At 42.0% G+C, this 15703-nt stretch overlaps 1 protein-coding gene across 2 annotated transcripts in view; it reads right to left on the bottom strand.

The window, feature by feature from the left end:
- The window catches only part of FCHSD2 (FCH and double SH3 domains 2), a 247331-nt gene that overhangs the window by 25668 nt on the left and 205960 nt on the right, over nucleotides 1-15703 (bottom strand). For both annotated transcript variants that reach the window (XM_047752651.1, XM_047752652.1), the window contains exon 13: nucleotides 5151-5312. In XM_047752651.1, the coding sequence (XP_047608607.1) occupies nucleotides 5151-5312 (162 nt within the window). The remainder of the gene's footprint in view (nucleotides 1-5150; nucleotides 5313-15703) is intronic.

The raw sequence follows: 15703 nt of genomic DNA on the forward strand, positions 1-15703 counted from the left end.
TCTTCGGTGAGTCATAATCTTTCTGCTGGCAAAAGGGTCTTGCCTCGATGCTGATGGCTGCTGACCTATCAGGGTGGTGGCTGCTAAAGGCTGGGGTGGCTGTGGCAATTACTTAAAATAAGGCAACAATTATGTTTGCTGCATTGATTCAATCTTCCTCACACGAATGATCGCTCCTTAACTGGCAACGCTATTTGATAGCCTACTATCCACAGCAGGACTTCCTTTCAAACTGGAGGCGAAGCTCTCGAACCCTGTCACTGCTTGATCATCTACGTTTATGCAACATTCTAGATCTTTTGTTGTTACAACAATCTTCACAACATCTTCACCAGGAGTAGATTCCATCTAAAGAAACCACTTTCTTTTCTCCTCATAAGAGGCAACTCTTAATCCATTAAAAGTTTTATCATGAGATTAGAGCAATTCAGTCCCATCTTCAGGCTCTAATTCTGGTTTTGGTTCTCTTGCTATTTCCACCACATCTATAGTGACTTTTCCCACTGAATTCTTGAATCCTTCAGAGTCACCCATGAGGGCTGGAATCAATTTCTTCCTGAGTTCTGTTCATGTTGATACTTTGACCTCTTCCCATGAATCATGAATGTTCTAAACGACATCTAGAATGGTGAATCCCTTCCAAAAGGTTTTTAATTTACTTTGCCTAGATCCATCAGAGGAGTTAGCTACAGATTTACGAAATGTATTTCTTTTCTTTTCTTTTCTTTTCTTTTTGTTTTTGGTCTTTTTGCCTTTTCTAGGGGTTCCAGCCTAGGGGTCTAATCAGAGCTGTAAGCCACCTGCAGCATATAGAGGTTCCCAGCCTAGGGGTCTAATCAGAGCTGTAAGCCACCGGCCTGCCCCACAGCCACAGCAACTCGAGATCCGATCTGAGTTTGCGATCCACACCACCGCTCATGGCAACACTGGATCCTTAACCCACTGAGCAAGGCCAGGGATCGAACCTGAAACCTCATGGTTCCTAGTCGGGTTCATTAACCACTGCGCCATGACGGGAACTCCTGAAATGTATTTCTTAAATCCTAAGACCTGAATATCGAAATTACTCCTTGATCCATGGGCTACAGAATGGATGCTGTGTTAGCAGGCATGAAAACAACATGAATTTCGGTGTGCCTCTCCATCAGAGTTTATGGGTGACCAGAAGAAGCACTGTCAATGAGCAGTCACATTTCGCATGAAATATTTTTTTGTCTGAGGAGGAGATCTTAACAGTGGGTTTAAACTGTTCAGAAAACCATTTGTCAATAGATGTGCTGTCATCCAGGCTTTGTTGTTCCACTTATAGAGCACAGACTGAACAGATTTAGCATAATTTGTTTATGTGCCATGCAAAAGTTCCCAGGCCAGGGACTGAACCTGTGCCACAGCAGTGACCCAAGCCACAGCACTGACAATACCAGATCCCTAACCACTGAGCTACCAGGGAACTCTAGATCTAGCATAATTCTTAAGAGCCCTAGGATTTTTAGAATGGTAAATGAGCACCGGCTTCTAATTAAAGTCACCAGCTTCATTAGCCCCTAACAAGAGAGGCAGACTGTCCTTTGAAGACTAGAAGCAAGGCACTGATTTTTCTTGAGCTATGACATCCCCAGATGGCATCTTTTTTCAAGATAAGGCTGTTGTGTCCACAATGAAAATCTATTGTTTGGTGCTGCCACCTGCCTGAACAACCTCAGCTAGAGCTTCTGGATAATGTGCTGCAGCTTTTGCATCAGCACCTGCTGCTTCGCCTGCACTTCTATGTTACAGAGATAATTTATTTCCCTCCATCTCATGAACGACCCTCTGCGCGTGTCAATCTTTTCTTCTGCAGCTTCCTCACCTCTCTCAGCCTTGACAGAGGTGAAGAGAGTTAGGGCCTTGCTCTGGATGAGGCCTTGGTTTAAGGGAATCTTGTAGCTGGTTTGATCTTCTGTTCAAACCACTAAAACCTCCTCCCAGCCAGCATATGGCTGCCTTGCTTTCGCACCACCCACGTGTTCACTGCGGCAGCTTTAACTCCCCCCAGAGCTTTTCCTTTGCTTTCACAGCATAGCCAACTGTTTGGGTCAAGAGGTCTCCCGGCCTGTCTCGGCTCTCAACATGCCTTCCTCACGAAGGGTAATCATTTCTAGCTCTTGATTTAAATCGAGACATGAGCAGCTCTTCCTTTCACCTGATCACTTTGTAGGTTATTGACTGGACTGATTTCAGTACTGTTGCTTCTCAGGGAACAGAGAGGCCAGAGGAGAGGAGGAGAGAGACAAGAACGGCTGTCATTTATCAAATAAATTTGTTGTCTTATAATGCGTATAATTCATGGTGCCAAAATGGGTGCACTAGTAACATTACAGATCACCGTAACAAATACAATATAATAATGAAAAAGCTTAAGAATCACCAAAATGTGACAGAGAGACATGAAGGGATAAGCAAATGCTGTTGGAAGACCAGGGCTGATAGACTTGTTCAATGGGAGGGTTGCCACAAACCTTCGATGTGTAAAACATGCGCTTATCTGTGAAGTGTAATACGGTGAGGTGCAACGGAATGAGGTATAGTAAGCTTTCCTGATAGCACCCACAAAATCGTGAGATTCTGGAGCTGGAGGGGATCTTAAATCTCTGAAACCCAAAGAGAAGTGACTTTTTGCAAGGTGTGCCGATGAGTGAGAAGTTGGCAATTTTGAGTTTGCTACATAATAGCTCAGTCCTTCTGCCATGTATCATTAAGATCCATAAAGGTCTTTCTGCTCTACCACCTGTATCCTTTGAGGAGAACGACCAAGTCTTATTCATCTCCTTGCCCAGGAAGAAGGTGCATAGATGATGGGTGCCTGCCCAGTTGATTTAGTTAGAAAAGGTGGCAGTTCCTGTCGTGGTGCAGCAGAAATGAATCTGACTAGTATCCATGAGGATGCAGGTTCGATCCCCGACCTTGCTCTGTGGGTTAAGGATCCAGCGTTGCCATGAGCTGTGGTGTAGCTCACAGCTGCGGCTCTGATCTGGCGTTGCTGTGGCTGTGGCATAGGCCGGCGGCTATAGCTCTGATTCAACCCCTAGCCCAGCAACTTCTATATGCTGCAGGTATGGCCCTAAAAAGCCAAAAGAAAAAAAAGAAAAGGTGCCAGTCTGAGGAAAACCGAAGCTTTGATTGGTTGCCAATAGTACTGCGGCAGAAGCCAAAAGCAAGAACATGCCTGGAATTTGCTGCTGTTTTAAGTTCTGTTCAACAGAATAACCTGAAGTAGATGACAACTGTGACTTTTAAAAGACACAACAGGGAGTTCCCATTGTGGCTCAGTGGTTAACGAACCCAACTAGTAATCATGAGGTTGCAAGTTCGATCCCTGGCCTCGCTCATTGGGTTAAGGATCCTGAATTGCCATGGGCTGCGCTGCAGGTTGCAGACGCGGCTTGGATCCAGCATTGCTGTGGTTGTGGTGTAGGCTGGCGGCTATAGCTCGATTAGACCCCTAGCCTGGGAACCTCCATACGCCCCGGGTGCGGCCCTAAAAAGACAACAACAAAAACAACAGAACAAAACAAAACAAAAAAACATAAAAGACACAACAGGAAGAGACAGTGCATGGCACAGAGCAGCTCTGTGGTACTGGAAACAGGGCAAGTTCTTTTAATCCGAAGTCAAGTGGGTGATAGATATGTGCTTATTCTCCCCAGCTGGATTACCACTAATAGTAAAATAAAAATAAACCTTCAATAGATTGTTTTTCCTTAAAATGCATACCCACATACAATTCTTTTTATAGGTGCAAGTATATTCTCATTAGAAAATCAGAATGCTATGTGAAAAACCCGACAAAACTTCCAAAAATGTTCTTAAGCTTAGGTCCATTTCTCTAGCAAGGATTCCTTTCCTCCGAAGGGCACTAGCCCTGAAGACGTACTGGGGATACAGTGGAAAGTTGGGAGATTAGCGTTGTAGCTTTTAGTTGGCTGCTCATCCACCTCTCTGTCTATCCATTCATCCACTTGTCCTTCAACATTTACTGAGTACCTACCATGTGCCAGGCAGAGCCACGAGCCAGACAGACATGGAAACCACACCTCAGAGAGGCAGGCAGACAAGAAATGAAAGCAAGCAAGTGAAGCAGACAGGCACAGATTGTAATGAACGCCAAAGGAAATGAACTGGATGGGACCGTAGTGAGTGGGGAGACAGCGGCAGAAGATACTTGACTCTGACCCGCGGGGCATTAAATATCCACTTCTGCGATATCAGGCAGATCACTGAACTTTTCTGATGCTCAGATCTCCAGGATAAAAAACTAAGGTCGAACTGCATGGCATCAGAGCGCAAAAGGTCCCGGACTGGAAGTAAGAAAACTCAAGCTTGAGTTCTGGCCTTGTTTATAAAACTACAGCTGCAGCACTGAATTCCTGATGAAAGAGACGGTGAGCAGAGGGTGGCAGCGCTGGTGAGCTCAACAGTCTGAGCGCTCCCCTCCCTTCTCCAAGACCGTTTACAGCGGCCTGGATGTTTATTTTCATTTACACCGGAGAGGACTTCTGAGAACCTGGGAAACATGCGATTAACACTTTCATTCTGCTACTTTCAGACAAGAAGCACATCTACTTGCTGAGTGGGCTAACGATAAACCTAACAGTGAAAATATACTCTTAATTGCACCTTTTTTTAAAGTGCTATTTTTTTTTTTTGGTCTTTTGAGGGCCACACCTGCAGCATATGGAGGTTCCCAGGCCAGGGGTCTAATCGGAGCTGTAGCTGCCGGCCTACACCACAGTCACAGCAATGCCAGACCCGAGCCGCATCTGCGACCTACACCACAGCTCATGGCAACACCGGATCCTTAACCCACTGAGCAAGGCCAGGGATCGAACCTGCAACCTCATGGTTTCTAGTGGGATTCATTTCTGCTGCACCATAGTGGGAACTCCAAAAAAAGCACTATTTTTTTTCTTCTCTCTTTCCTCTGATAAGTTTAATTCAATCGGTGATAGATTAAAGAAAAACAACAACAACAACAACCCCCAAACCACCAGCAAAACCATTATTTTGTCTTTAAAAGTTTGGATATTATCAATTTGGCTATAAAGTCAAAGAACAGCACCCTTCAATGAAAGCACCCTTCAGCCCACCACATCCAAGAAAGGGAATCATACTGAATGTAAGGCTCCATTACTGGTCCCTGCGGGAAGGCGGGCCCATCGCTCGTTTTCCAGTTCCTCCATCACTTGGTTCATGGCACTCTTCAGCCACGTGTCCACAGAAACGCCAATCTGCTTGAGCAAGTCCAGCCGGGCTTCAGCTTTCAACTTAATTATCTAAGAAAACAGAGACAATGGTCAGAAATCAAAACATTTTGTTTCAAACCAACTGTTTGTAAATGAGTGACCTAGTAATTAGAACAAGCTTGATGTTCACTAGTAATTCTTCCTTGGCATAGATGTTAATTTTTCATTTGCAGAGAGGGGAGAGGGGGAGAGGAAAGGGGAGCCAAGGACAGGAATCAGAGCCTACTGACAACAGCAAAGGGCACATGGGCACTTTGACAAGATACATCAAATATAACTTATGAAACGGAAGATTTTTTCTTCTTTTTTTGGTCTTTTTAGGGCACATGGAAGTTCCCAGACTAGGGGCTGAATCAGAGCTGCAGCTGCCGGCCTACGCCACAGCCACAGCAACACGGGATGCCAGCCAAGTCTGGGACCTATGCCACAGCCCACGGCAACACCAGATCATCAACCCACTGAGTGAGGTCAGGGATCGAACCTGCGTCCTCATGGATGCAAGTCGGGTTTGTTACCACTGAGCCACAATGGGAACTCCAGGAAGATGTTCATGTCCCATAAACTTTGCTTTTTTTTTTTTGCTCTTAACAAGACTATGCCTCAGAGTATCCTAAAATTTAGCATTTTCTTTTTCTTCTTTTTCTTTTAGGAACTATGAAAGTTCCCAGGATAGGGATGGAATCAGAGCTGCAGCTGCCAGCCTATGTCACAACCATGGCAACTTGGGATCCAAGCCACATCTTTAACCTGTGCTGCAGCTTTCGGCAACACTGGATCCTTAACCCACTGGGCAAGTCCAGGGATGGAGCCTGCATCGTTATGGATGCTTAACCTGCTGAGCCACAACGGGAACTCCCGTAATCATTTTCAAGCATACAACCCAGTGCTCTTGGATATCACAGAGACCTTTCTACGAGGTAATTATAGCACTTTTGGCTTGGAGGCACGCCATTTGGTAGACAGACTTGTAAAAATCTTATTCTTCCAATAATTTTTTGGATAACTTTATTGAGGTAAAGTGCACACACCACACAACTCACCCATTGAAAGTGCTATTGGATTATAGCATCTTCACAGATATGTACAACTATCAGTACAATTTCAGAACATTTTCATCGCCAGCAAAACCCTATATACTTTAGCTACTGCTCCCCTATCCCTTAAATCCTGTAGCCTCTGGAACCACTAATCTCTTTTCTTTCTCTAAAGATTTGCCTATTCTGAACATTTAATTTAAACAGAACCATACATTATATGGTCTTTTGTGTCTGGCTTCTTTCGCTTAGCATGTTTTCCAGGTTCATCTATGCTATAACGTGTATCAGTACTTCACTTCTTTTTATGGGTACTGTATGGATATACCATGTTTTGTTTGTCCATTTGTCAGTTGCTGGGTTGCTTCAACTTTTCAGCTAATATGAATAATGTTGCTAGGAACAGTAGCGTGCGAGTTTCCTTGTGGACAATGTTTTCATTTTTCACGGGTATACACCTAGGACTGGAATTGATCAGTCATAAAGCAATGGTATATTTAACCATTTCAGAAAATGTCAGACTGTTTTGCAAAGCAGCTGCCTCATGTGAAAATCACACTAGCAGGGTATGAGGGTTACTATTTTTTCACATCCTGGGAAGCACTTGTTAATGTCTGCCCTTTTTAATTCTAGCTGGCCTAGTGGGTGTGAAGAGGCATCTCACTGTGGTTTTGCTTTGGGTTTTTCTTTTTTTCTTTTTTAGCCACACCATGGGCATATGGAAGTTCCCCAGCCAGGAATGGAATCTGAGCAGCAGGTGTGTTTTTGATTTGTATTTCCCTGATAACCACAGATGTTAAGTATCCTTACATGCTTGATCATTTGTATATCTTCTTTGGAGAAATGGCTATTTAGAATCTTGATCCATTTTTAAATTGGATTGTCTTTTTATTGTTTTTTATTTTGTCTTTTCTTTTGGCCATGCTCATGGAATGCAGAAGTTTCTGAGGCCAGGAATCAAACCCAAGTCACAGCAGTAACCTGAGCCATAGCAGTGACAAGGCCAAGTCCTTAACTGCTAGGCCACTAGGGAATTCCTGCCTCTGTCCTTTTATTGTAAGAATTTTGACACATTCTAGATAAAAGTTCCTTATTGGATACATGATTTAAAGATTTTTTTTTCTCTATTCTGTGGGTTATCTTTCACTTTTTTTTTTTCTCTTTTTAGGGCCACACCTACAGCATATGGAGGTTCCCAAGCTAGGGGTCAAATCGGAGCTGTAGCTGCCAGCCTATGCCACAGCCACAGCCAAAGCAGGATCTGAGCCCCATCTGCGAACTCTGCGACCTACACCACAGCTCACGGCAACGCCGGATCCTTAACCCACTGAGCAAGGCCAGGGATAGAACCTGTGCCCTCATGGGTGCTAGTCTGATTCGTTTCTGTTGAGCCATGATGGGAACTCCTGTCTTTCACTTCTTGATAGTGTCTTGTGAAGCGTAAAAGTTTAAAACTTTTTCTTTTTGGCCATGCCTGCAGTATGGGGAAGTTCCCAGGCCAGAGACAACCTGTGCCACAGTAGTGACAACACCAGATCCTTGCCCTGTTGCGCCACAAAGGAACTCCTTAAATTTTTGATTAAGTCCAATTCATCTAATTTTTGTTGTTGTTGCTTGAGCTTTTGGTGTCATAGGTAAAAAATGAATCCAAGGTCACAAAGATTTATCCCTATGGTTTTATCTAAGAGTTTTATAGTTTTAGTTGTTATACCTGGGTGCTAGGTCATTTTGAGTTAAGCTAATTTTTGCATATGGCATGAGGCAGCAGTCCAGCTTCATTCTTCTGCATGTAGATACCAATTTGTCTCAGCATCATTCTAGCATGCATTTTAAACTAGTATAAGCAATGACATTTTTTTTTTAAAAGAGTGTACCAATAAACTCTTTCTTGGAAATTATAAATGTAATCCATTCAACTGTTGAAGCAGAGAAACAAAAGAGAGAAAGACACACACGTCAATGTATTCTATTTTTTCAATGCCAAGTAATCTAGTTTTCATAAGATTTATTTTTGTCAGTATTTTACCAAACAACTGAGGGACAGAGTATTTGCAAACTTAGATTTTCAGACTGCAGTTCCAGAATAAACACTGCTAGCTTTACTTTAGAGTTCCAACTGTTTATATTTTAAAACTATTTAAAAGCAGAATTTTCCAGTGTTTTCAAATGAATTTTGATGATCTGCCAATTGATTAAAATTCTGCAGAGCATAGCTCTCTGAAACTTGATGGCATTCCAGATAATTGCTTGATCACATCATTTTTAGAACTTGTAAAGAGACAGAGCTTTTAAAAATGATGTTTTAAAAAGCCAGGTCTTCTAGGATACATAAACTTGGCATATTAATACTGTCAATTAACCAATTTTAATGTAAAATTGAACATAAGTATATGTAAGTGTCAAGCCATAGCTGAGTTTAAAAAGCTTTTTGAGGCGAGTTTCCTCACAGTCTAGTGGTTAGGATTCAGCATTTTCACTGCTATGGTCGGGTTCAATCCCTGGTCTGGGAACTGAGATCCCACATCAAGCCACTGCATGCCATGGCCAAAAAAAGAAAGAAAGAAAGAAAGGAAGGAAAGAAATCTTTTGACAAAGAAAATCATATGGGCATGTCCAGGATTATTGCCTTTTTAGGTTTAGCCAAAGATTTGGGTGGTTATTTGCAACCAAATTTGAGAACTTACTGACATCCAAGCTCAGGCCAGTAAGACCAGCTCTCTGCTTGAGTTTTAGTAGTAAAACCCCTCACAAAGAGCTATAAAATGTAAACGTCACCAAGATCGTCCCATTCTTTAAGGAGTCTAGTCCTTTCTAGTTCTTACATGCTTTGGGTCATTTTCTAGTTCTATAAAGTGGGTATTTTAAATATCTGTATCCCAGAGTAATAACTGCAATCTAAAAGGGGACAGAAGCTGCTCCCCTTATTACCAGAAGCAGAGACCTTGTGAGGTACAGCCTAATTCAAAGAAATCTTAGATTTTACTATTAATATTTGTATTGTTATTTTGAAACTCTTTAATGTACGCTGTAGTTTAAAGCAAATAAAATTTTATGATAATATTGGGAACTAAATTTTCTTTCTTTCTTTCTTTCTTTTCTTTTTTTTTGGTCTTTTTGCCTTTTCTAGGGCCACACCCACAGCATGTGGAGGTGGAGGTTCCCAGGCTGGGGGTCGAATCGGAGCTGCAGCCACTGGCCTATGCCACAGCCACAGCAACGCGGGATCCAAGCCGCGTCTGCAACCTACACCACAGCTCACGGCAACGCTGGATCCTTAACCCACTGAGCGAGGCCAGGAATCCAACCGGCAACCTCATAGTTCCTAGTCAGATTCATTAACCACTGTGCCACGATGGGAGCTCCAAGGGAACTAAATTTTCAACAGAGAAAAAAGAAATATAAAATCAAAGAAGTTTAATAAAAAATCTTTCTAATTTTAAATTTTAATTGGAAATATCAATATGAACTTATGATTTAAAAAAAATTAAAAAATGCCTAGCTCTAACAAAGAAAGGGCCAAGAAATAAATGACAACTCTAACAATAAGCACCTTTATAGCCTTGACTTTGGTGTCTAAATATTATTCTATATTAAAAGAAATCAGAGCATCTTGTAGAAAAGGCTAATTCTGGAGTTCCCATTGTGGCACAGTGGAAACAAATTCAACTAGGAACCATGAGGTTGCAGGTTGGATCCCTGGCCTCACTCAGTGGGTTAAGGACCCGGCGTTGCTGTGAGCTGTGGTGTAGGCCGGCAGCTACAGCTCCAATTTGACTGCTAACCTGGGAACTTCTATGTGCAGCACGTACAGCCCCTAAAAAGACAAAAGAAAGAAAGAAAGAAAGAAAGAAAGAAAGAAAGAAAGAAAGAAAGAAAGAAAGAAAGAAAGAAAGAAAGAAAGAAAGAAAGGAAGGAAGGAAGGAAGGAAGGAAGGAAGGAAGGAAGGAGGAAGTCGAAGGAAGGGACGTGAAGAGAAACGAAAGAAAAGAAAGAAAAGAAAAGAAAAGAAAAGAAAAGAAAAGAAAAGAAAAGAAAAGGCTAATTCTAAGTTAGGGCAGGGAAAATACAAGGTGAGCCTAAAATGGCTTGTTGTGCTAGAAAGCAAAAAAAATGCTCAAAGACAAAAAAATGGGAATAATGCCAAAAGGACACCGAAATCAGCTTAAATGGACTTGCACTGGCCAAGTTTGGACAATATGGGGCTTAAAGGACAACTGTAATCCTGAAAATGCATTAAATGAGTAAGAATCCATAATAAATTGAGAATACATGAAATGGGACTCCATGAGGAGACTTAACGAATAAATACTGGAGAAAGAACATCTACCGTGGAACTGTGAACTAAAAAATTCCCAGAGACTGTACAGAGCTGAAAGGTGCTGCAGTATATCCAGCCAGAGTTGAGAGACCAGAACCCTTGCTGGATATTCACAGCATAAGAAGAAACTGCAGAAAGGAAATGTATTAGTAATAGAGCTAAATCAGACTTACTAAACCAACCCAAACAAAGTGTAAAAAACAAACCTTGGGGGAGTTCCCGTCATGGCTGAGTGGTTAACGAATCTGACTAGGAACCATGAGGTTGAGGGTTCGATCTCTGCCCTTGCTCAGTGGGTTAAGGATCTGGCGTTGCTGTGAGCTGTGGTGTAGGCTGCAGAGGCAGCTTGGATCCCGCATTGCTGTGGCTCTGGCATAGGCCGGTGGCTACAGCTCCAATTAGAACCCTAGCCTGGGAACCTCCATATGCCACAGGAAGAGGCCCTAGAAAAGGCAAAAAGACAAACAAAAATAAAAACAAAAACGAAAAAAACAAACCTCAAACAGATCAAAAGGATCTGCAGATCAAACTGAGTTGACGGCCCAGACAAAACTCTACAGTCTTTAAAAGAAGAAAAAAGGAGTTCCCGTCACGGCGCAGTGGTTAACGAATCCGACTAGGAACCATGAGGTTGCGGGTTCGGTCCCTGCCCTTGCTCAGTGGGTTAACGATCCGGCGTTGCCGTGAGCTGTGGTGTAGGTCGCAGACGCGGCTCGGATCCCGCGTTGCTGTGGCTCTGGTGTAGGCCGGTGGCTGCAGCTCTGATTAGACCCCTAGCCTGGGAACCTCCATATGCCGAGGGAGTGGCCCAAGAAATAGCAACAACAACAACAACAACAAAAAAAAAAAAAAAAAGAAGAAGAAGAAAAAGAATCCAGACACTTCGTAGCCAGTCAAGGTTTCCAATGTTCAGTATCAACAGAAAGAGAGCCAGAGTTCTCTTGCGGCGCAGCAGGTCGGGGATCTGGCATCGTCACTGCTGTGGCTTGCATTGCTGCTGTGGCTCAGGTTTGATCCCTGGCCCAGGAACTTCCACAAGCTGAGAGTGTGGCCAAAAAAAAAAAAAAGAGAGAGAGAGAGAGAGAGAGAGAGAGAGAGAGAGAGAGAGCCAGAAATCATAGATACCATGAAATGAGTAGAGAAGGACTTTAAAGTCACTACTATAAATATACTTAAGGATTTTGGAGTTCCCGTCATGGTGTGGCAGAAACAAACCTGACTAGGAACCATGAGGTTGTGGGTTCGATCCCTGGCCTCGCCTAGTGGGTTAAGGATCTGGCATTGCCGTGAGCTGTGGTGTGGGTCACAGACTCGACTCGGATCCTGTGTTGCTATGGTTCTGGTGTAGGCTGGCAGCTGTAGTTCCGATTTGACCCCTAGCTTGGGAACCCTCATGTGTAGCAGGTGCAGCCCTAAAAAAATATATATATATATTTATATATTTAATGATTTAAAGGACAACATGAATAAATAGGAATGACCTGGAAGATAAAAAGAACCAAATAAAACTTCTAGAGCTGAAAATGTAATATCTCAAATCAAAACTTACAGGATAGCTTTATGAGCAGGTTATATACACCACAGAAGAAAAGATCGGCGAACGCGAACACACAGTAACTCATCAAACTGAGATCATTTCAAAAAGTAAGGCTGGATCAAAGTGTGAGGGACGTGCAGGACACTATCAAGTGACCTCATATTGATGTTGTTGAAGTCATATCACAGAAAGCAGATCAGTTGTTGCTTGGTCACGAAAGAACTTTTTGGGGTGATAAAATATTTTATATCTTGATTGTGGCAAAAGACATTTAGAGGTATGCATTTGTCAAAGCACATCAAAGTGTTTACCTGAAATGCTTACATTTTATATATATTATACCTTAAGTTGACTTTCAAAATTCCATGACATCATAATTACACTTAAGAAAGGGAGAAAAATATCCATTTTAGTAGTCACTGGAGGTGATTACTACTTACCAAGTGCAATGGAAAAAAAAAAAAAAGAACCTTGACTGGAAAGATTTGGTATCGCCACCTCAATTAAGTGACTATTCTTAGCAGCAATAATGAGACAACTTGATAAAAACATACCGTGATGAAAAGCGAAGCATCATCTAGAAAGTATTTTTGTCTAAAATATAGACTATAACCAGGCCTTTAAACTCTACTTCCATTTTATAAAACAGAAATAAACACATAAAGTTGATACTGTACAATATTAACAGCTGAATTTAGCATATTGGAAAATATGTTCTTTTTTCATCTTTTTTGTATGTTTGAAATTTTTCACAATAAAAATTGAAGAGAGTGATTAGTTAAGAGAGCTACTGACATACTAATATAAGAATACAGTGAAACCCTACTATAATAGATCTGGAGGTAGTGTAAATTTGGATATAAAATGGCTGGAAATTTTGTTTCTATAGCAGGGTCACCCTTAGCATTTCATTAACCTTGTGGTAACGAGGCCTCATATTTTATGCAACTTAAGTTTTAGACTTCTCTCTCTCTCTCTTTTTTTCGGCTGTGCCCATGGCATGTGGAAGTTCCCAGGCCCAGGGATCGAAACTGTGCTGATGCAGTGACAACGCTGGATCCTCAACCCACTGCAACTCCTAGGGAGTTCCCATTGTGGCTCAGTCGGTTACAAAGCCAACTAATATCCACGAGGATGCGGGACAGATACCTGGCCTCACTCGGTAAGTTAAGGATCTGGCGTTGCTATGAGTTGTGGCATAGGTCGCAGATGCAGCTTGGATCCAACGTTGTTGTGGCTGTGGTATAAGCCAGCAGCTGCAGCTCTGATTCAACCCCCATCCTGGGAACTTCCACATGCTACAAGTGTGGCCCTAAAAACAAACCAACCAAACAAACTCCTAGACTTCTCTTACAGCAATATGGCAAGGGTTTTAACCATTTTTGAGTTATCAAGTATGAGGGTGTCATTATAATGCTGAATTCCTCTGTACAAGAGAAACTTATGAGATGACAATTTTTAAAAATGGCATCTTTAAAATGTGTTTATATAGACAATAAGTGATTTTATTTTTGGTTTTGTTAATTCATTGGATACCATGTACTTTGGCTTTCAAATGAACATTCAATTCAGATCATAGAACACAATTAATATCTTGAAGAAATAATCACACATAGTTCCTCCTACAGACCTTACACCCAACATGTCATTAAAAATTTCTGGGTGTCTCTGACTTCTTACATTAATATCCTTCTCTTTGTGTTAAAAATTTCACCGTTAAAAAAAGAGAAAATTGCCTTCAATCCAAATAAAGGTGTAATTCAAACATATAAAAATAATTATCTCCTGAAGCATAAGTCATGTACAGCTTCCAAAAAGGGCATTTAAAACTCTTGGTTTCTTGGCAAGCTGCTCTGAAAATAGGTATGGTGGAGTTCCCGTCGTGGCGCAGTGGTTAACGAATCCGACTAGGAACCATGAGGTTGCGGGTTTGGTCCCTGCCCTTGCTCAGTGGGTTAACGATCCAGCGTTGCCGTGAGCTGTGGTGTAGGTTGCAGACGCGGCTTGGATCCCGCGTTGCTGTGGCTCTGCCATAGGCTGGTGGCTGCAGCTCCGATTCGACCCCTAGCCTGGGAACCTCCATATGCCGCGGGAGTGGCCCAAGAAATAGCAAAAAAAAAAAAAAAAAAAAAGACAAAAATAGGTATGGTATGTCAGATCAAGAATGTGGGTGTATCTATATGACAAAAGGAATTTCAAAAAATTCAAATACCTAAATACCAGGTTAAGAAAACAGTTATTAAAATTTAGTTTAAGCAGCGATTGTTTCATCTCAATTCTTAAATTAGTCAGAGGCTGCAAACAGTAACCCAGCTAGTATAAATATTCTTATGATAATCACAGACGTCATAACAACAGTTTGCTCACGGCTCTATGTCTAGTATATTCATCAGCATCTGGCACACAGCAGGCACTCGTTAAGTGTTTGTTAAACTAATTGATTACTGAGTCTGTCCCCAAATTAATCAGCCAACAATTAATTTCTATAGAGCCCCTATTACACCATTCTCTGGAAATCGAGTACTATTCCTGTTCTTTGGAAAAGCACAGGCCATTTACATTTTCAATTTCTTATGACTGGAAAAAGGTCTTTAACCTATTATTGAGTGCCACAAAGGTTTCTATTCTAATTAGCAACAATGGGCACACAATACAGAAGAGACTGGATAAAGCAGAATAATCAACAAGGGAGGGTGATATTCATGTTGTTTAAAAACCTAACATCCAAGGATACAATGGAATTTTAACTAGTTTTCTCCTTTTTGCATAAGTATTAATAATAAAGTAAAAAACTACTGAATGGAGAGAAAAAATCCAATGCAAATGACAGGAAGAAAAAGGGAATCTATTGAAACCATCACTGTCAATTCCTCCGAAGGCTCCTGTCGATCCCAAAATTTCATTAATGATAATCTCATAGTTGCATCTAATTTTAGCTGGGTTATTTTTTCTAACTGATAAGTGGAAATCAAGTGAAAGATCATTCTAAGATAGCGAGCAGCAGGATTAACTACCTATATTTCACAGATTTTCAAAACTGAGGTAATGCATCTGGCATCACGGTTTTTGGCATATTCCACATTTTTGGTAAGGAAATTATCTGCGAGTGTAGACTTTAACAGTAGCATGAGGAGAGATGCAACATCCTGTTGTTGAACCTTCATATTTTTAGCTTTAAGCTAACAAACACAGGGCAGGTTTAGCACATGCATGGAAATAACAGGTCATTCAGCCTAAATGCAGACTTTGTGTGACTGACAGCCACTGCTGCTACGACCGGAGGGCACGGGGGAGGCAGGGCGCCAGACAGTGACACGACGGATGGAGTCTGGAAATGGAAAATATACAAGAGAACACACCTTCGGAAAGCTTCTGAGACCTGCCCTGTGTTCCAGCAGGGCTCTGAAACTGGCTTCACCCAGCTTTTGGAGAAACAAACAGGGAAAGCTCTTCTACACAAGCCAGAGTTTCTCTAACTAGGCAAGCGCCTGCCAACAGTGCCTGGCCAGCAACTTAGGGTAGCGGTTTAGCC

The sequence above is a fragment of the Phacochoerus africanus genome, chromosome 11 (genome assembly GCF_016906955.1).
Source record: "Phacochoerus africanus isolate WHEZ1 chromosome 11, ROS_Pafr_v1, whole genome shotgun sequence".
NCBI lineage: Eukaryota > Metazoa > Chordata > Mammalia > Artiodactyla > Suidae > Phacochoerus > Phacochoerus africanus.